Genomic DNA, 22,252 nt, shown 5'->3' with positions numbered 1-22,252 from the left:
CTGCAGTGCAGCTGGTCTTCATAATGGCGCCTTCTATCTCCCTACAAACCAGCTTCCCTGCTGTGTGACTCTGAACTGCGTCTGTGCAGTACAGAGCCAGATAGCAGAAGCAATGAATGGCTCACGTTGATTGTGTCCTATGGCCTGTAGCTGCGTATTCCATCTGTGTATGTGTCGTTAAGAGACACATACAAAGATTAAATAAAACATGGCAGCCCCCAGTACAGTAAGAAAGTGTCAATAAAAAAAAACTTTGTGTGAGAAAAATTAAATAAAGTCCATGTAATATTTTATTAAATAAAAACACATTAATTTATGACAAAACGACTACCAAGCAAAATCCACGCTCCAAAAGCCAAATGGCGCTCCCTCCCTTCTGAGCCCCAACATTGTTCCCAAACAGCAATTTATTTCCACATATATTGCATCGCCATACCCGGGAGAACCCTTTTAACAATTTGAGGTGTGTGTGTGTGTGTGTGTGTGTGTGTGTGTGTGTGTGTGTGTGTGTGTATGTGTGTGTGTGTGTGTGTCTTCAGTGGCACAAGCTGGGCACAACATATTTGCCACTGAAATGGCATTTGCAATTTTTTTTTTTTGCACCATCCGCAGCGCAATCATTTATGGAAAAGACCTGTGCAGTGAAAATGCTCAATACACCCCTTAATAAAGGCCTTGAAGGGTGCAGTTTCCAAAATGGGGTCACTTTTCAGGGGTTTCTATTACTATTTCACATCAGAGCAATTGTGAGCCAACACTTTGTAAGTCGCCAAATTCGGCCTCAATTTCTCATGGTACTCTTTCACTCCTGAGCTATGTTGTATGTCCAGGCAAAAGATTAGGGCCACATGTAGGGTGTTTCTAAAACCAGGAAACACAGCATAATAATTAGAGAGCTGTCTTTTTTCATGGTGGCACAAGCTGGTGACCACATATTGGCATATCTATGGAAAAATTGCCATTTTCACTCTGCAACAGCGAGTGCACACTAATTTCTGGAAAACACCTGCGGGGTTAACATGCTCCCCACACACCTAGGTGAATACCATGAGGGGTGTAGTTTCCAAAATGGGTTCACTTCCTGGGGGATTTTCCACTATTTTGGTCCCACAGGGGCTTAGCAAATGCCACTTAGCCCAGAAACCAATCCAGCAAATCTGCACTCCAAAAGCCAAATGGCGCTCCTTCCCTTCTGAGCCCTACTGTGTGCCTAAACAGCAGTTTGACCACATATGGGGTATTGCTGTAGTCGGGAGAAATAGATTTACAAATGGGGTGCTTTTTTCTCCTTTATTTGTTGAGAAATGTGAAAATTTAGAGCTAAAGCTGTCTTATTGTAAAAAAAATAATAATTTTATTTTCACTGTCCAATTCTAATAAAATCGATGAAAAACCTGTGGGTTCAAATTGCTCACTACATGCCTAGATGAATTCCTCAAGGAGTGTAGTTTAGTAAATAGAGTCACTTTTGGGTCGTTTCCACTGTTTTGGTCGCACTGGGGCTTTGCAAAAGCGGCATGGTGGCAAGAAACCAATCCAGCAAAATCTATACTCCAAAAGCTAAATGGCACTCCTTCAGGAGCTCTGCCGTGTGCCCAACGGCAGTTTATGACCACATATGAGGTATTTCTGTACTCTGGAGAAGTTGCTTTAGAAATGTTGGGGGGCTTTTTCTTCTTTATTCCTTGTGGACATTGTTTTTTTTGTTTGTTTTTTAGCTAAAACAACATTTATTGGAATTTTTTTAAATTTTTTTTCATTTTCACGTCCAAATTCTAATAAAATCTATGAAACACCTGTGGGGTTAAAATGCTCATTACACCCCCTAGATGAATTCCTTGTGGGGTGTCGTTTCCAAAATGTTTTTTTTTTGGGGGGGTATCCTTTGTTTTGGCATCACAAGACATCTTCATACCTGACATGGTGCCTAAAATATAATCTAATAAAAAAGAAGGCTCCTTTGCTTCTGAGGCCTGTGCTTCAGTACATTGGCACACTAGTGCCACATGTGGGAAATTTCTAAAAACTGCAGAATCTGGCAATAAATATTGAGTTGTGTTTCTCTAGTAAAACCTTCTGTGTTACAGAAAAAGAAAGGATAAATTATGAATTACCTTTTAAAATAATAAAAAAAGAAATTTGTAAATTTCACCTCTACATTGCTTTAATTCTTGTGAAACGCATAAAGGTTTAAGAAACTTTCTAAATGCTGTTTCGAATACTTTGAGGTGTGCAGTTTTTTTAAATGCAGTGATTTATGGGGGTTTGTATTGTATGGGCCTCTCAAAGCCACTTCACGACTGAACTAGTCCCTGTAAAAATAGCTGTTTGAAATTTTCTTGAAAATGTGAGACATTTCTGCTAAAGTTCTAAGCCTCGTAACATCCTAGAAAAAAAAGGATGTTCAAAAAATGATGCCAATCTAAAGTACACACATGGGAAATGTTAATTAGCAACTATTTTGTGTGGTATTACTAGCAGGTACATTCAAATTTAGAAAAATGCAAATTTTTTGCTACATTTTGGTGTTTTTCACAATTAAATACTGAATGTATCAACCAAATTTTACCACAAACTTAAAGTACAATGTGTCACAAGAAAATATCAGAATCGCTTGGATAGGTAAAAGCATTACAAAGTTATTACCACATAAACGAACATGTCAGATTTGAAAAACAAGGTTCTGTCAGGAAAGTCAAAAGTGGATGCAGCAGGAAGGGGTTAAAAGAAAAAAAAATTGATTTAATAAAACATAAAGGCGTGCAGAAATGGCCTGTGCAAATATATGCTAATTATTTTTTTTTGCGATTCGGAATAATGTTTTTTTTCATTTTTAAATTTATAAGTGTAGGGACAATGTATGGTGTTCAATAACAACTGTACCATTAACCCCTTAATGACCAGCCTATTTTGGACCTTAATGACCAGGCCATTTTTTTAGTTTTTCCATCGTCGCATTCCAAGAGCTATAACGTTTTTATTTTTGCGTCGACATAGCTGTATAAGGTCTTGTTTTTTGCGGGACAAGTTGTACTTTTCAATAGCACCATTTTGGGGGACATATTATTTATTGATTAACTTTTATTAACTTTTATTTGGGGGGAAATAGAAAAAAAACCTGAAATTTCGCCATACTTTTTCGCGTCTTAAATCTACGCCGTTTACCGTGTGATATAAATAACACAATAACTTTATTCAGCGGGTCGTTACGATTGCAACGATACCAAATTTGTATAGTTTTTGTATGTTTTACTACTTTTACACAGTAAAAACGCTTTTTTTTCAAAATTATTTGTTTTTGTGTCTCCATATTTGAAGAGCCGTAACGTTTTTATTTTTTCGCCGATGTGGTTGTATGAGGGCTTTTTTTTTGCGGGAAGACTTGTCGTTTTTATTGGTACCATTTTGGAATAGATGCGACTTTTTGATCGCTTTTTATCAAATTTTTTTTAAGTCAGTATTCACAGAAAACAGCAATTTTTCCATAGTTTTTTATTACATTTTTTACGGCGTTCACCGTGCGGGTTAAATAATGTAATAGATTTATAGTCGGGGTCGTTACGGACGCGGCGATACCAAATATGTGTAACTTTTTAACTTTATTTTGTTTTTTTAATAGTAAAGCATTTTGTGAGGGGAAAAGCTGGATTTTTCATTTTTTTTCCCATATTTTTTTTAATTAACTTTATTAAACTTTTTTTTCACTTTTTTTACTAGTCCCACTAGGGGACTATAATATGCGATTCTGCGATCGCATTTATAATACACTGCAATACTTTTGTATTGCAGTGTATTACTGCCTGTCCGTTTAACATGGACAGGCATCTGCTAGGTCATGCCAGAGGCATGATCTAGCAGGCATACACTACAGGCAGACCTGGGGGCCTTTATTAGGCCCCCGACTGCCATAGAAGACACAGACACTCGGTGATCGTATCGCCGGGTGTCGGTGGGGGAGAGAGGGAGCTCCCTCCCTCTCTCCAAAACCACTCAGATGCGGTGCACGCTATTGTGCACCGCATCTGAGGGGTTAAACGGGTGAGATCGATACTAATATCGATCTCACCCGGCAGAGCAGGGACGATCCAAGCCCTCAGCTGCCTCTAGCAGCTGAGAGCAGGGAGATTTGACAGCTCCCTGCTCTGTAAACTTATTCCGATGCCGCGACGTAAAAAGTCTATGGCATCGGAATAAGGCCCGTTAGTGACCGACGTAGAAACACGATGGGCCGGTCACTAACGGGTTAAATAAAACACATTATAACATGGGGTAAATCTGTTTGCCGATCTTCTTGACTTTACTCATGTATCATAATTTTTTATATCAGACTTGCTTTTAAGATAGCCAAGGTGAAACCATATAAGATAGAAAATGTGCTTAATTTAGGGTATGTTCACACGCAGTGTTTTCAGACGTAATTCGGGCGTTTTACACCTCGAATTATGCCTGAAAAAACGCCCCTAATACGCCTACAAACATCTGTCCATTGCTTGCAATGGGTTTTACGGTGTTCTGTTCCCACGAGATGTAATTTTACGCGCCGCTGTCAAAATACGGCGCGTAAAAAGACGCCCGCGAAAAAGAGATGCATGTCACTTCTTGGGACGTTTTTGGAGCCGTTTTTCATGGACTCCATTGAATAACAACTCCAATAACGGCCGTAAAATACGCAGCGAAAAACGTGAGTTGCTACAAAAACGTCTGAAAATCAGGAGCTGTTTTCGCCTGAAAACAGCTCCGTATTTTCAGACGTTTTTGGTCACTGCGTGTGAACATACCCTTAAGGTTTAGGACGTCTTACGGCCAGTAATCTCTGTCGTGTGAATAGGGCCTTACTGTTAAAATGCAGTTGTTTTATCTATGCAAATTCTGTGTGAAGTTCCTGCCACTAGGTGTCTCCCTTCCTATAATCCCCTGTTGTCAATCAAAGTCTGTCCCTGGTTACAGAGCAGAATTGACAGGCTGCAGAAGGTGGGGGCGTGTCTGTTCACTGCCTGTACATGCAACTCTATGGAGAGGGGAGGGGGAGCAGGAGGAGGGAACAGAGGGTGAGTGAGTCACACAGACATGCTGCATGAAAGTCTATGGAGAGGGGAGGGAGGAGCAGGAGGAGACAGCAGGAGCTGAGTGAAAAAGACACAGACTGCTGGTAGGATTTCTATGCCATCCCGGTGCTGGATTCCCAGTTACACTCCTGATTACTGCTGTATAATGTCCTACATGCTGCTGCAGCTTATTTATATGTGATGTGTAGAAGACATGATAGCAGTTGGGCTCTGCCCACTAGTTCAGAGACCACTGAGAATTAGAGAGTCTGCAGAGGGGAAAACTGCTAACCGGTGGATAGGTCATCAGTTGTCTGGTAGTGGACAACCCCTTTAATGCCAGCACGGGCAAGTCACTGTATAATACCACTATTAGGGTATGTTCACACGCCCTATTTACGGACAAAATTCAGGCGTTTTTCGGCTGAAAACACGTCTCCAAACCGTCGGCAAACATCTGCCCATTGAGTTCAATGGGTCTTACGATGTTCTGTGCAGACAGGCTTTTTTTTTACGCGCCGTTGTCAAAAGACGGCCGCCTCAAAGAAGTGCATGTCACTTCTTGGGACGTAATTAGATCAGTTTTTCATTGACTCCATTGAAAAACCGCTCGAATTACGTCCGTAAAAGACGCCGCGAAAAACGCGTGCACTTGCAAAAACGTCTGAAATTCAGGAGCTGTTTTCTCCTGAAAACAGCTCCGTAATTTCAGACGTATTTTACGTTTGCGTGTGAACATACCCTTATGGTTTAAATTGTCAATGGGAAACTCCGCTCTTTAAACTCATATCTTGATAAGATATCAGAAGTTTAACCCCTTCCCGCTCCTTGACGTACTATTACGTCATGGCAGCTGTATAGTTCGCGCTCCATGCCGTAATAGTACGTCTCGGGAGTAACGGCCGTTTCGGCCGTCCTCCCGACACATACTGGAGCTGTGAAGCTGCTGTCTTGTTCAGCAGCTGTCACAGCTCCTACAGCGGGGACCGATCGCTGTGTCCCCGCTGATTAACCCCTTAAAAGCCGCGTTCTATAGAGATCGCGGCTTTTTAGGGGTTAAGCTGCCATCGTCGGCCTGCTACGCGATAGCGGCCGGCGATGGTGACTATGGCAACCGGACACCAAACAATGGCGTCCGGCTATGCCATAGACGGAAGCCTAGTGGGTCCTGACAACGTCAGGACCCACTATGCTTGCTGTCAGTGAGTAGCTGACAGTTCTAATACACTGCACTACGCATGTAGTGCAGTGTATTAGAATAGCGATCAGAGCCTCCTGCCCTCTTGTCCCCTAGTGGGACAAAGTAATAAAGTGAAAAAAAAGTTAAAAAAAGATGTGTAAAAATAAGAAAATAAAAGATTTAAAAGTATTAGGGCATGACCACACATGGCGGAATTCCTCCGCAACTGTCCGCATCAATGCCGCACAGAATCTGCGTTGCAGATTCTGCAGCGGATCTGCACAAAATGTGCAGAAAATTGATGCGGACTGGCCGCTGCGGACTGCAGGAAAAGTGCTTCTCTTCTCCCTATTCAGTGCAGGATAGAGAGAAGGGACAGCACTTTCCCTAGTGAAAGTCAAAGAAATTCATACTTACCGCCCGTTGTCTTGGTGACGCGTCCCTCTTTCGGCATCCGGCCCGACCTCCCTGGATGACGCTCCAGTCCATGTGACCGCTGCAGCCTGTGCTTGGCCTGTGATTGGCTGCAGCCGTCACTTACACTGAAACGTCATCCTGGGAGGCCGGACTGTAGACAGACGCAGGGAGTTCTCGGTAAGTATGAACTTATATTTTCTTTTACAGATACATGTATATTGAGATCGGTAGTCACTGTCCCGGGTGCAGAAACAGTTACTGCCGATCGCGTAACTCTTTCAGCACCCTGGACAGTGACTATTTACAGACGTCTCCTAGCAACGCTCCCGTCATTACGGGAGCCCCATTGACTTCCTCAGTCTGGCTGTAGACCTAGAAATACATAGGTCCAGCCAGAATGAAGAAATGTCATGGTAGTAAAAACAATACGCTCCGCAGCACACATAAGATCTGCGGACTTCATTGCGGAATTTTGACTCTCCATTGAAGTCAATGGAGAAATTCCGCCATGAGTCCGCAACCAGTCCGCCACTGCTCCGCAACAGACAGAGCATGCTGCGGACACCAAATTCCGCTCCGCAGCCTATGCTCCGCAGCGGAATTGTACGCATCGTGTAAACGAACACTGCTAAATTAAAGTGAAAGTCAATGGAGAAACGGCTCCGCTGCGGATTAACGCTGCGGAGTGTCCGCAGCGGAATTTAAGTGAAATTCCGCTATGTGTGAACCCGCCCTTACAAGTAAAAATCCCCCCTTTTCCCTTATCAGTCCTTTATTATTAATAAAAATATATAAACAAACAAATAAACTATACATAATTGGTATCGCCGCGTCCGTAACGGCCTGAACTACAAAATTATTTCATTATTTATCCCGCACGATGAACGCCGTAAAATAAAATAATAATAAACCGAACCACAATCACAATTGTTTGGTCACTTCACCTCCCAAAAAATGGAATAAAAAGAGATCAAAAAGTCGCATGTACCTAAAAATGGTACTGATCGAAACTACAGTTCGTTACGCAAAAAATAAGTCCTCGCACGGCTTTATTGATTGAAAAATAAAAACGTTATGGCTCTTAGAATAAGGAAACACAAAAAGTGAATGATTGTTTACAAAACGTATTTTATTGTGCAAACGCCATAAGACATAAAAAAAAACTATAAACATCTGGTATCGCCGTAATCGTATCGCCCCGCAGAATAAAGTGAATGTCATTTATAGCGCACGGTGAACGCTGTAAAAAAAAATGAAAAAAAACCAATAGTAGAATTGCTGTTTTTTAGTCACCACGCCACCTAAAAATAGAATAAAAACTGATCAAAAAGCCGCATGCACCCCAAGAAAACTACAATGGATTCCTCAAGGGGTCTAGTTTCCAAATTGGGGTCACTTTTGGGGGGTTCCCAATGTTTTGGCACCACAAGACCTCTTCAAACCGGACATGGTGCCTAATAAAAAAGAGGCTTCAAAATCCACTAGGTGCTCCTTTGCTTCGGAGGCCGCTCTTTCAGTCCATTACCGCCCAAGGGCCACATGTGGGATATTTCTCTAAACTGCAGAATCTGGGCAATACGTATTAAGTTGCGTTTCTGTGATAAATCCTTTTGTGTTATAAAAAAAATGGTATAAAGAGGATTTTCTGACAAAAAAAAAATGTAAATTTCACCTCTACTTTGCTCTAAATTTTTGTGAAACACCTAAAGGGTTCATAAACTTTCTACATGCTGTTGTGAATACTTTGAGGGGTCTAGTTTCTAAAATGGGGTATTTGATAGGGGTTTCTAATATATGGGCCCCTCAAAGCAACTTCAGAACTGAACTGGAACCTAAAAAAATAAATAAATGAGGCAATACTTCGCTTCTTACATTATACTGATAATGAGCCGTGCCCACCCCGAGATGACCCCAGTTTTGACCGTTTGTCTAAACGGAGACCCCTATTAGACCGTTCCAGTGCCCGGTTTTCCCAAGCATACACCCCCGAGAAGTGTTTTTCTATTGATGAGTCCCTGGTACATTTTAAAGGGAGGGTTCAATTCCGCGAGTACCTGCCGGGTAAGAGGGCAAGGTATGGCGTGAAGATGTATAAGCTGTGAGAGTGCATCAGGGTATACCTACAGGTTTAGGATATATGAAGGAAAGGCCACCCCCAAACCAGACTGCATCCTGGACTACAATAGGTACATGGGAGTGATGGACTTGTAAGATCAAGCCCTGAAGCCCTACAGCGCCATGCGGTGTGGTATAAGAAGCTGGCCGGGAACATCATATAGATGGCTTTGTACAATGCGTACGTGCTACGTCGATGTGCAGGCCAGACGGGAACTTTCCTGGAATTTCAAGAGGTGATTATCAAGAACCTAATCTTTAGGGACCAAGAAGGGGGGGCACCCAGTACTTCTGGAAGCGAGCCCACACGCATCGTACCAGGGCAACACTTTCCAGGGGAAGTTCCCCAAACTGGCAAGAAGGGAAAAAGTCAAAAGAGGTGCAAAGTCTGCTATAAGAGGGGGATAAGGGAGGACACAATATATCAATGTGACACGTGTCCCGAATAACCAGAGCTCTGTATGAAAGTGTTTTAAAATTTATCATACATCCCTTGGTTTATAATTTACACCAATTTTACTTACCCTGATGCACTCCGCACAGCTTATCCCCCCTAGTCTTTCCCCTCTGGGCCCTGCTGTGTGTCCAGGCAGCTGATAACAGCCACATGTAGGGTATTGCCATACCCGGGAGAACCCACATTACAGTTTATGGGGTGTAGGTCTCCGGTCAAAATGGCCACTACACCTCTAGATGAATGCCTTAAGGGTGTAGTTTTTAAAACGGGGTCACTTCTTGCGGGTTTCAACTGTACTGGTACCTCAGGGGCTTCTGCATACATGACTTCGCACTAGAAAATCCCGAGTAGGCCAAATAGTGGTCCTTTCCTTCTGAGCCCTCCCATGGGCCCAAACGGCAGTTTATCACAACAAATGGGGTATTGCGGCACTCAGAACAAATTGCGCAACAGAATGGGGTATTTTGTTTCTTGTGAAAATAAGAAATTTTCAGCCAAAACTACATATTATTTGACAAAAATAATTTTGTTTTCATTCCCAGACCAATTCAAATAAGTTCTGTGAAGAAACTATGGGGTCTAAATGGTCACATTACCCATAAATGAATTCCTTGAGGGGTGTAGTTTCCAAAATGGGGTCACTTCTGGTGGGTTTCCATTGCTTTGATACCTCTGGGGCTCTGCAAATGTGACATGGCACACGAAAACCAATCCAACAAAATCTGTACTCCAAAGAACACACAGCGCTCCTTCCCTTCTGAGCCCTCCCATGGGCCCAAACGGCAGTTTATCACCACAAATGGGGTATTGCCGCACTCAGGACAAATTGGGCAACAAAATTGAGTATTTTATTTCTTGTGAAAATAAGAATTTTTGAGCTAAAATGACATATTATTGGAAAAAATATATTTTTTTTAAATTCCCAGCCCAATTCAAATAAGTTCTGTGAAGAAACTATGGTGTCTAAATGGTCACATTACCCATAAATGAATTCCTTGAGGGGTGTAGTTTCCAAAATGGGGTCACTTCTGGTGGGTTTCCATTGCTTTGATACCTCTGGGGCTCTGCAAATGCGACATGGCACACGAAAACCAAACCAGCAAAATCTGTACTCCAAAGAACACACAGCGCTCCTTCCCTTCTGAGGCCTCCCATGGGCCCAAACGGCAGTTTATTGCCACAAATGGGGTATTGATGCACTCAGGAGAAATTGGGCAACAAAATTGAGTATTTTGTTCCCTGTGAAAATAAGAAATTTTGGTAAAAAATTACATCTTATTGGAAAAAATGACATTTTTTTAATGTCACAGCCCAATTGAAATAGGTGCTGTGAAAAAACTGTGCGGTCAAAATGCTAACAACAACCATAAATGAATTCCTTGAGGGGTGTAGTTTCCAAAATGGGGTCACTTTTGGTGGGTTTCCATTGCTTTGATACCTCTGAGGCTCTGCAAATGCGACATGGCACCCGAAAACCAATCCAACAAAATCTGGACTCCAACAAACATATAGCGCTCCTTTCCTTCTGAGCCCTCCCATGGGCCCAAACGGCAGTTTATCACCACAAATGGGGTATTGCCACACTAAGGACAAATTGGGCAACAAAATGGGGTATTTTGTTCCCTGTGAAAATAAGAAATTTTGATCACAAATGACATTTTATTGGAAAAAATGACATTTTTTTCATTTCAGAGCCCAATTCAAATACGTGCTGTGAAAAAAATGTGCGGTCAAAATGGTAACAACAACCCTAAATGAATTCCTTGAGGGGTGTAGTTTACAAAATGGGGTCACTATTGGGGGATTCCTACTGTTTTGACACCTCAACACCTCTTCAAACCTGGCATGCTGCCTAAAATATATTCTAATAAAAAAGAGGACTCAAAATGCACTAGGTGCTTCTTTGCTTCTAGGGCTTGTCTTTTAGTCCACGAGCGCAGTAGGGCCACATGTGGGACATTTCTAAAAACGGCAGAATCTGGACAATACATATATAGTTGTGTTTCTCTGGTAAAACCTTCTTTGTTACAGAAAAAAAAATGAATAAAATTGAAATTCAGCAAGAAAAATGAAATTTGCAAATTTCACCTCCACTTTGCTTTAATTCCTGTGAAATGCCTGAAGGGTTAAAAAACTTTCTAACTGCTGTTTTGAATACTTTGAGGGGTCTAGTTTTTAAAATGGGGTGCTTTATGGGGGTTTCTAATACATAGGCCCCACAAAGCCACTTCAGAACTCAAGAGGTACCTTAAAAAAAAGGCTTTTGAAATTTTCTTAAAAATATGAGAAATTGCTGTTTATGTTCTAAGCCTTGTAACGTCCAAGAAAAATAAAAGAATGTACAAAAAACGATGCCAATCTAAAGTAGACATATGGGAAATGTGAACTAGTAACTATTTGGGGTGGTATAACCGTCTGTTTTACAAGCAGATGCATTTAAATTCTGAAAAATGCAATTTTTTCAAAATTTTCTCTAAATTTTGCAATTTTTCACCAATAAACACTGAATATATCGACCAAATTTTACCACGAACATGAAGCCCAATGTGTCACGAGAAAACAATCTCAGAATCGCTTGGGTAGGTTTAAGCATTCCGACGTTATTACCACATAAAGTGAAATATGTCAGATTTGAAAAATGGGCTCTGAGCCTTAAGGCCAAAACTAGGCTGCGTCCTTAAGGGGTTAAGAGGCTCGGTCACCAGATTATAACTTGACTATCTCCTACATAATCTGATTGGCGCTGTAATGTAGATAACAGCAGTGGTTTTTATTTTGAAAAACGATCATTTTTGAGCAAGTTATGAGCTAGTTTAGATTTATGGTAATGACTCTCAATGGACAACTGGGTGTGTTTTTACTTTTTACCAACTGGGTGTTGTACAGAGGAGTGTATGAGGCTGACCAATCAGTGACTAATCCGTGTCCTACACTTCTCATTGTTCCAGCTCGTTACGTTACGGGGCCGTTCTTGATAATTTACATTAATGGCAGAACTTTATCTCAGAAACTCAAAAAGACATTCTTTAGTGAAGAGATTTAGCAAGTTCACAACTTTACAGTATCAAGAAAGGAGATTGAGCAATGTAGTTAACATGGAAATGCTTTGATTTCTTAGTATAGAGGCTTGAAAAATCTTCAATCATTGGCATGGCAGCAATTCTTGTAAAACAAATCTATGGGAAGATATGCATTCCCAATTTATGTGTCACGCATTTGAAAAAAAAGAAAGGAAGCTTGCATTATGATTTACAGCAAAACCAATTTTACTGGGAAAAATCCATAGCAATCACATGTATTTCAAACAATGTTTAACAGTATATGTAGATCGGAAACAGCCTGGCATGCATTCTGAGAAACAGTAAAATGCTGAATGGAACTTAAAAAAAACACTTTGACTGGATTTATTTGGCTTGTGCAGGTTGTAGTTACATTATGTTGTGTTATGTTATGCATATTGTTATGTTTTTTTTATCTACTGTTTACCTCATGTTAGAAAAATGTGTATGTGTTGCCTGATATTATGTTCTTTTTAGTGGTTTGATGTCAAGGTAATAATCCGCCAGTCCACTGTCAAAGATTACTTTGTAAACTCATACAAAAACAGCTGATCGGCGGGGGTCGGACCCTGAGCGATCAGCTATTGATGGTCTATCCTGAGGGTAGGCCATACATTTTTAGGGACTGGAAAACCCCTTTAACTTTTCTGAAAATTGTGCTACAGTACCTCTTCTGTAAGATCAGACCAGATAGTCCAGCCTCCGCTCCCCACATCAATGAGCCTTCAGAATCTGTGACCCTGTCGTTGGTCCACCGGTTGTCCTTCCTTGGACCACTTTTGGAAAGTACTTACCACTGTGAACCGGGAACACTGCACATGACCTGCTGTTTTGGAGATGATCTGACCCTATTTTGCCCTTGTTAAAGTTGTTCAGCTCCTTATAGTTGCCCATTTTTTCTATCCACATATCAACTTCAAGAACTGACTGTTCACTTGCTACCTAATATATCCCACCCCATGTCAGGTACCATTGTAATCAGATAATCAATGTTATTACCTATACCGGTGTCACGAAGGATCTGTGGACCCAATGGGCCGTACCGCCTGGGCCGTAAGGCAGCTGGCAAACAGGGCGCAGGTCAATGTCTATAGTTCGTATAGGTACCTGTGGCAGCTCGGACTGCAGTAAGGCAGGCTCGGCTGGGACTAGGCAGTAGGTAGACGTCAGGCGAGGTGAAGTAGGTCAGACGTGGGATACAGCACGACACAACTTTGGCACAGCAAGTGCTGGACCAGGATAGTATGGAATGCAGGGAACAGAAACAGTAACAGGAACACACTAGGAGGCCATCACATAGACAAACTTGGGAAACATCAACAACGCTCAAGCATAGAAGCAGGGAGCTGGAACCCTCTTATAGTCCAGGGTACTCACGGGTTCAAAGTTCATCAAAAGTCTGGTGAGCACGCTGCCCCTTTAAGTGCGGGCACGAGCATGCGCGCGCACCCTACAGGATCCGGCTAAGGTGCGTGGAAGCTAGCTCTGGCGTCTCTTGAGGAGGAGGCTGGAGCCAGCTCTTGCCGACTCGTGGCTGCGGCTGTCAGGGGGGGATAGGAGCGGACGGCCCGCAGCCACGGACATTACAACCGGTTTTAATGTTTTGACTGATCGGTGTATGACCAACTTCCTGCTTTTGTGAAATAATAAAAACAATGATGAGTACACTTTGCAAATACACTTGCGTTAAAATATTGTACAGAATGCAGATATTACTGATCCACTCCAATTAAGGAAGCATAGCATAACTGGTGTACAAAGTGCATTAGTTTCTGTTCACATAATGTCTGAGCCTTCGGTCATGGAGTATTACCCGACTTATACCTCTGATGGAACGGTCTGTCGTATGCCAATGTATAGCTATACAGTGGCATATGTCACCCATAGGCTCATATGTTAAAAAATCATACTGCATGCTTTTTTGCGGGATGCCTAGTAAATTTTTCTACACCAAAAAAAACTTCTACGACAGATACCAGCCTGATGGAGACCAAAAGCAGCTTTTGGCATCCGTCGGGTGAATGGAGCTCTATGGATATGTTCGGTGTATACGCTGGGAGCTTTTTGTATTTGCCAATCATATCTAGTATTTTGTGCATAGGGGGAACAGAGCTTTAATGTTTCTTCTGCTATGCTTCAAAGTTTGTTGGCATTTAAGGTTATCCTTGCTTCTTATAAAACACTTACTTATTTACCTACATTTTCTTTCATCCTCAGCATCAAGCTTGTAGCTGTTCAGGAGCTAACCGATAAAGATTCTCTGGAAAAGGTAACACTTTTTTTTTGCTGATCTTATGATATGTAATGTGCATGCATATCATAAATATGCTCTAAAGTCCAGGAAACTGTAGGAGTACATTCCATAAGTTCCAGTAATATGACTTGATAGCAATAATGTCATTCTCATACCTTCACACATAATTGATGTCATTGAGATCACGACTTGTTCTGAAAGAGCAAGAGAAATTCACATGCTGCGGAATTACTGCAGATTTTCAATGCGGATACCACACTGAAAACCTGCAACAGTTTACATTACTGTACATTACTGTCAATTCTGCAGCAGATTAGTTACTGATTTTAGTATATGTGCTGCCGAAGCGAGCACTAGTTACTGATTTTCACAGTGAATTTCAACTTTTGCAACTCATAGGGTGAAATCCGTGCCAAATACGCAGCAAAACTTGCTGCAGATTTTTTTTTTTCAAAAACGAGCATTTTTGGCCAAGTAATGACCATTTTTCTATTTATGCAAATGAGGCTTTCTTAAGTACAAGTGGGCGTGTTTAAAGTTAAAGTACAAGTGGGCGTGTATTGTGTATGTACATCTGGGCGTGTATTGTGTGTGTACATCTGGGCGTTTTTACTTCTTTTACTAGCTGGGCGTTGTGAATAGAAGTGTATGATGCTGACGAATCAGCATCATCCACTTCTCTTCGTTAACACCCAGCTTCTGGCAGTGCACAGACACAGCGTGTTCGAGAGAGATCACGCTGTGACGTCACTTCCTGCCCCAAGTCCTGCATCATGTCGGACGAGCGAGGACACATCGGCACCAGGCGACAGAGGCTACAGTTGATTCTGCAGCAGCATCGGCGTTTGCAGGTAAGTCGATGTAGCCTCTGTTGCCTGGTACCGACGTGTCCTCGCTCATCCGACACCATGCAGGACCTGGGGCAGGAAGTGACGTCAGTGTGATCTCTCGAGAACACGCTGTGTGTCTGTGCACTGCCAGAAGCTGGGTGGTAACGAAGAGAAGTGGATGATGCTGATTCGTCAGCATCATACACTTCTATTCACAACGCCCAGCTAGTAAAAGAAGTAAAAACGCCCAGATGTACACACATAATACACGCCCAGATGTACATACACAATACACGCCCACTTGTACTTTAACTTTAAACACGCCCAGTTGTACTTAAGAAAGCCTCATTTGCATAAATATAAAAATGGTCATAACTTGTCCAAAAATGCTCGTTTAAAAAAACAAAAACGTTACTCTTATCTACATTGCAGCGCCGATCTGCTGCAATAGGAGATAGGGGTTGGAAAATCTGGTGACAGAGCCTCTTTAAGGTATGTTTACAATTTTATATATTTGGGGATGTGACAGGTCTTCTTGAAGTGAAGAAATTCAGTAATAAAATTGGTTGCAAAAGTGTACACATCCTTTATTATTGTCTGCCATGGAAACTATTGATTTAGGTGCCCAACACTCTTGTGTTAGCATATTAGTTATGCAAATGTATCCAGTGTATTAAGTATTTTCTTATAGTTCATGGAATTGTAAACATTATAATTACTTTGACACTTATGTATTTGCTGCATGTTATAATTATTCAAGTACAATGGATGATATTTGACTTTACATATTCTTATTTTGTGGAGTATTTTATTTGTACTGCTCTTAAAGGGATATTCCCATCTTAGACATTTATGGCATATCCACAGGATATGTCTGGACAGATATGGGTCCCATCTTTGGGACCCGCACCTATCTCTAAAGCGGGGCACCCTTTGCCATAAATGTCCAAGATTGGAATACCCCTTTAATTCAGTTAGATTAACACAATAGTCAACATCATAATAAATGAACAATCCAGGGCTTGTTGTTAAGGTTAAATATGTCAGCACCGCTGAGAGCTATTGTCAGGTTAGGTGGAGGTTTGGATTTCACAGCTGCTCTGGGTGAAAACTAAACATACATTTTGGCAGCGAGCCCTGGTAAAACAAAGCTTGCCAAAAAAGAGGGTGACCTCGGTGTAGCACAGATTTCCAGCCAGCCATTATTTTCATGTTCACAAGGAGCTGTTCTTAAAGGGAACCTGACACCAGCATTTCACCTATTGAACTTTACTTATCCCTCACTGGCCGCTGCTATCAAAAGTTCATTCCCGTTATCCCCTCTCCTAAACACCTCCTCCGACTGTAAATAACGGTCTGCAAACATTTTGCGCCTTTTATCGTAATAGTCCGGTGTCCCTCTGTGCGCACACCCCAGAAGAGGACATCAATGCACAAGCGTGGGATTTAGTGTGCTGGAGAAAGGCGTGGAGCGGTCAATCAAAAGTAAGGAGGCGGGGTAAACTCGGAAAGACTTGAGGAATGAAGATATGACTCTTTTCAAATGAAGATATGACTCGTTGATGCTCATTAAAAAAAACTGAATACTAAAGCTACAGAGCCAGGGGCGTAACTAGGAAAGACTGGGCCCCATAGCAAACTTTTAACTTGGGCCCCCCCTCACCTGGGTGTCACACATCCCCCCCCTTGTAGATAGTGCCTTTTTTACAGGCCCCCCCCCCCGTAGTTAACGCCATACAGCCCCCTGTAGATAACACCATACAGCCCCCCCTGTAGATAGCGCCATACAGCCCCCCCTGTAGATAGCGCCATACAGCCCCCCCTGTAGATAGCGCCATACATCCCCCCTGTAGATAGCGCCATACATCCCCCCTGTAGATAGCGCCATACATCCGCCCTGTAGATAGCGCCATACATCCGCCCTGTAGATAGCACCATACATCCGCCCTGTAGATAACGCCATACATCCCCCCTGTAGATAACGCCATACAGCCCCCCTGTAGATAACGCCATACAGTCCCCCCCCCCTGTAGGGAACACCATGCAGTCCCCCCCTGTAGGGAACGCCATACAGTCCCCCCTGTAGGGAACGCCATACAGCCCCCACCCTGTAGGGAACGCCATACAGCCCCCACCCTGTAGGGAACGCCATACAGCCCCCACCCTGTAGGGAACGCCATACAGCCCCCACCCTGTAGGGAACGCCATACAGCCCCCACCCTGTAGGGAACGCCATACAGCCCCCACCCTGTAGGGAACGCCATACAGCCCCCACCCTGTAGGGAACGCCATACAGCCCCCACCCTGTAGGGAACGCCATACAGCCCCCACCCTGTAGGGAACGCCATACAGCCCCCACCCTGTAGGGAACGCCATACAGCCCCCACCCTGTAGGGAACGCCATACAGCCCCCACCCTGTAGGGAACGCCATACAGCCCCCACCCTGTAGGGAACGCCATACAGCCCCCACCCTGTAGGGAACGCCATGCAGCCCCCACCCTGTAGGGAACGCCATGCAGCCCCCACCCTGTAGGGAACGCCATGCAGCCCCCACCCTGTAGGGAACGCCATGCAGCCCCCACCCTGTAGGGAACGCCATGCAGCCCCTACCCTGTAGGGAACGCCATGCAGCCCCCACCCTGTAGGGAACGCCATGCAGCCCCCACCCTGTAGGGAACGCCATACAGCCCCCCCCAATAGGGAACGCCATACAGCATCCCCAACCCCCCAAAAAAGGCGACCTACAGTGTGTCCTACAAAAGACATGTATCCCCTATCCACAGGAAAGTCCCCTGAAGTTCTCCATGACTAACCTCGGACTTCCGGCGTCTGCGCAGCTCAATAAAAATAAAAGGAGCGCTGGTCGCACAAGCGCACATTCATTTCTACAGAGCTGCCGACACAGACCCCGGAAGTCCGAGGTTTGTGATGAAGAACTTCAGGGGACTTTCAGTCCCCTGTTCTCCCTATCAATGCCAGCGATCACACATGTATCCCCTATCTTGTGGATTGGGGATACGTGTCTTTTGTTTAATGGCAGAGCGGGGAGATACCTCCCTGCTCTGCCGTAGTGTTCAGTGTCGTCGCCCTATAGCAGCCGTAGCGGCTGCTAGCGGAGCCTCCGGCCATGGTGGGGGCCCGTGACGGCGGGCGACACGGGCCCCCTCATGCTGCGGGCCCTGCAGCAGCCGCTACGGCTGCTACGGCGGTAGTTACGCCACTGTACAGAGCCGACTAAGAAAACAATTATAGGTTATATAGAAATGATTTTTCACCCACTAACACCAGGTATTGCTGGTTTAATAGGTGAAATGCTGATGACCGGTTCCCTTTAAGGCTCTGTTTCAGAAGGAGAAAATATGATCTTGTTGAGTTACTTGAATATGTAACACGATTTACCTTCCTAATCTTGTGGTTTAAAGATTAGGTGGCAGATCAGATGGGTTGCATGCATTTTGCATGAGTGTTTGCTTTTAGATGTACTGTATAACCATTATGACATTTTACTTTGAAGTTATGTAATGTTCATTATACCAGCAATGTGGCCTCTTACACCTGTAGTTTAGTATTACAAAAGGGTCAGAACATTCTTTACCCCTTAATGGCCGGGCCTGAAAAAACCTTAAAGAGGCTTTCCAGGGATACAAAATGTTTGTACGAATACTCTATGTCAAAATTAAATAAACTTCCTAAATTGTGTCAAAAATCGGAACGCATTTTTTCCATTTCCCCCTACATCTGGCCGGCCGAAAGTTCTGCTTTTCATTCTAGTGTTTTTCTGCTACGACATGAGCTCGTGCACAAGTATTATTATGCAGACAGACCTGTGTCGATACGTCACTGAGTATCGACACAGGTCTATCATTAAAGCATAAGCAGAGAATGAACGGGCATTGAAGAGGCTGTGGACCAATAGGATGCCTCAAACCCAGGACTAATGACGTATTCCCAGGTTTGAGGCATCCTATTGGTCCACAGCCTCTTCAATGCCCGCCCCGTTCATTCTTTGATTATGCTTCTATGCCTGCCCCATTTTCTTTGTGTTCCTTCATATAGCTCAGTGTTCGTGCACTGCCCGCCGCAAAAATTGTGTCTCCCTGGAAAACCCCTTTGACGACCAGCTAAATTTTTTTTGTTTTTATCTCTCTGCCTTTCAGCAGGCATAAAGTTTTTATCTTTTCAAGGATGTGGCTGTATGAGGCCTATTTTATGCGGGAGAAATTGTATTGTTTTTTGGGAGTAGAAAAAAAATATTTTTATGGCGTGAATATAGGATAAAGCGATTCTCTGCGTAGTTTTTCTTGTTTATTTTTTATCCCTTTCACGTTTCACGCTAACTAACCTATTAGATTCATTCTTCAGGTTATAATGGTCGTTTAGATACCTAATATGTGTAGGTTTTTTGTTTTTATTTAATGTAGGGGCAATACAATATATTATGCAAAATATGACTTTTTCTGTACTTTTTTTTATTTATTTATTGTTTTTGTTACTTTTTTTTTTAATGCCAATAAGGGATAACTTTATTTACAACTCAATGTTTTACTTATGATTTATTACCACACTCTTGTATGCTAATACATTACACTGTGTCAATATGACAGACTGCTGTTAGGGCAGCACATATTGTGCCCTAACCGTAGGCAAACTTTGGTCCTTTCTGGGTCCCCAGGGCTGACTGCAGAGGGATTCCTCGATCTTTGATCACATCACCGGGTTTCTGGTGGACGCAATCAAAGAGGGGAGTTCCCTTTGATCATGCTGCGGTCACAGATTTCAAACGCGATCAAAGAGTTAAACAGCTGGTGTCCGAATGTTTTCCGACTCCAGCTGCTCTAAGATCAGGAGCTGTAAGTTATAGCTCCTTCTTAGGGGAAGAGCGCTCACAGGATTGCTCATCAGCCTCTTCTACAGCGGCACCAAAAGACGTCGCTGTAGACTAAGCACCTGCACCTTTAAGGAGTTTATCTAGATTTATTTGGCCACTGGTGTATGAGATGCATGTATTTCTCATGTCCTACTAATAACCCTTTATTTCTATCCGACGTACCTAACATTGTAAAGCCAAATGTATGTGAATACCTACCTATGTTGCATGGCTGTGTTCTTGATTTTATGGACCTATTTGTATGAAACACAGGAACTCAATAATTAGGAGGGGGTGTCCATACTTTTGGACAAATAATGTATGTGCAAATGCTGTGTTCTTGTAACAATAGGATATGATCAGTGAATATCTGTGCTTCCCATTTTTCTTCTTTTCTCAAAATGCTTTCCAATTATTATGCTTTTAACCCCTTCCCAACATCCGCCTTATATATACGGTGCACGCCGAGTAAGGGAATATGGAGCCGACTCACAGGCTGAGCCCGCTCCATAGAACGAGCGTGTCAGCTATGTGTTACAGCTGACACTTCAGGGTAACGAGCGGGATCCCGCTCGAGCACGGTTCTCCTAATTTAACATGTTAAATGCCATGGTCAATAGCGACCGCGGCATTTAAATTCCTAAAAACAGGAGGGCGCATGCGCGAAGCTGAACATGGCGGTTGCATAACTGCTCAGCACCGCACCTCGGCCTGGCATTGAAGCCTTTTATACAGCTATCGACAGCAACTGGACATTCTTACTCACCCTGTTCAACATCTGAGGGTCAGGTGAGCAATAAATGGCGAAGGGGGACCCTAAAAGAGGGAAACAGGCAGTGGCACATCGATCGGTAGCCGACATGCTGACTTTGGTGCCAAACGAAGCGGGGCCATTACCACCGCCCCTGACTGCACTAACTTAAGTCCCGCTGGACACTGTGCCACTGCTCTCCCAGGATTTTCCGGCTGCACTCAAAGATCCTCCGAACTTAAGTCCGAGGACTGGCAGCCGTTGCACCCCTCCTCACCTGGTGCTTCGATGGACCCTGTGCCATCACCCTCATGCTCTCAGATGCGGGATCCGCCATTACATGAGCCACCGCCCCCATTCCTCACAGAGGAGGATTGTGGCTTGCATATCTAGAACATTAAAAGGTGAGATGGATGCACTGTCCTCAAAATTTTCTGCGGTTCACCATGATCTCCAAAAAATGGGGTCACATATGGAGGCTATAGAATCTAAACTGGATTTGACGGGTATCAGAGTCAATCGGAACTCTAGATGTGTACAAGATCTCCAAGATCAGCTGGTGACATCACGTATCGAGAACTTGGAGAACCGCTCAGGGCTTTATAATTTTCACATAAGGGGGTTGCCGGTATCCTTTACTGAAGCTCCTGATATGGCTCGTACATTAATTAAAATGTTGATACTGGACGTTCCGGAATCTCAGTTGGAAACTGATCGGGCTCATAGATCTCTGATTGCAATGCGCAATGATGGTCTCCCAAGGGACATAATTGTTAAACTCCATTTTTATTCTATCAAGGAGAAGGTGATGGCAACGGCGAGAAATCAGCCCAAACTTTTGCTGATGAATACGGAGATTCAACTGTTTGCAGATATAGCTCCATCTACTATTCAGAAAATAGTTACAAACTTTAGGCTCGCATGATGTCAATTCTAGATGGGCGTTTCCTTTTTGTCTCTGGTTCATGTACAACAACAGATGGTACAGTTTTTCCCCCTTTCCAAGAAGGGGAGACTGTTCTAGCTAAATTCAAGATTTTGCCTCATCCGGAACACCACTCATCACCACCATGGGTGATGGGACCACCGCCACATCTTTCTCCTGTGTGGCAACGCCGCCAGCGTTCACAGCTGTCATCGGTTCCCTCTGGAGATCATCTTCAACAGCCACCATGATCCTGCTTACTGTCCCATACTTGTTTCTACTACCTTCCCATCGGTTCCCTGATGGATCGGGGGTTTTGATCCTACAGACCCATTTTTATTTCGAATTTGC

The 22,252-nt window shown here is 43.3% G+C and overlaps 1 protein-coding gene across 2 annotated transcripts in view; it reads left to right on the top strand.

The window, feature by feature from the left end:
- Positions 1-22,252, top strand: part of EEPD1 (endonuclease/exonuclease/phosphatase family domain containing 1) — a 282,048-nt gene that overhangs the window by 147,557 nt on the left and 112,239 nt on the right. For both annotated transcript variants that reach the window (XM_075827028.1, XM_075827027.1), the window contains exon 2: positions 14,491-14,542. In XM_075827028.1, coding sequence (XP_075683143.1) covers positions 14,491-14,542 — 52 coding nt within the window. The remainder of the gene's footprint in view (positions 1-14,490; positions 14,543-22,252) is intronic.

Source organism: Rhinoderma darwinii, chromosome 5, assembly GCF_050947455.1.
Source record: "Rhinoderma darwinii isolate aRhiDar2 chromosome 5, aRhiDar2.hap1, whole genome shotgun sequence".
Taxonomy (NCBI): Eukaryota; Metazoa; Chordata; class Amphibia; order Anura; family Rhinodermatidae; genus Rhinoderma; species Rhinoderma darwinii.
The sequence above is the reverse complement of the archived record's forward strand: the minus strand, read 5'-3'. Positions and strand labels throughout refer to the sequence as shown.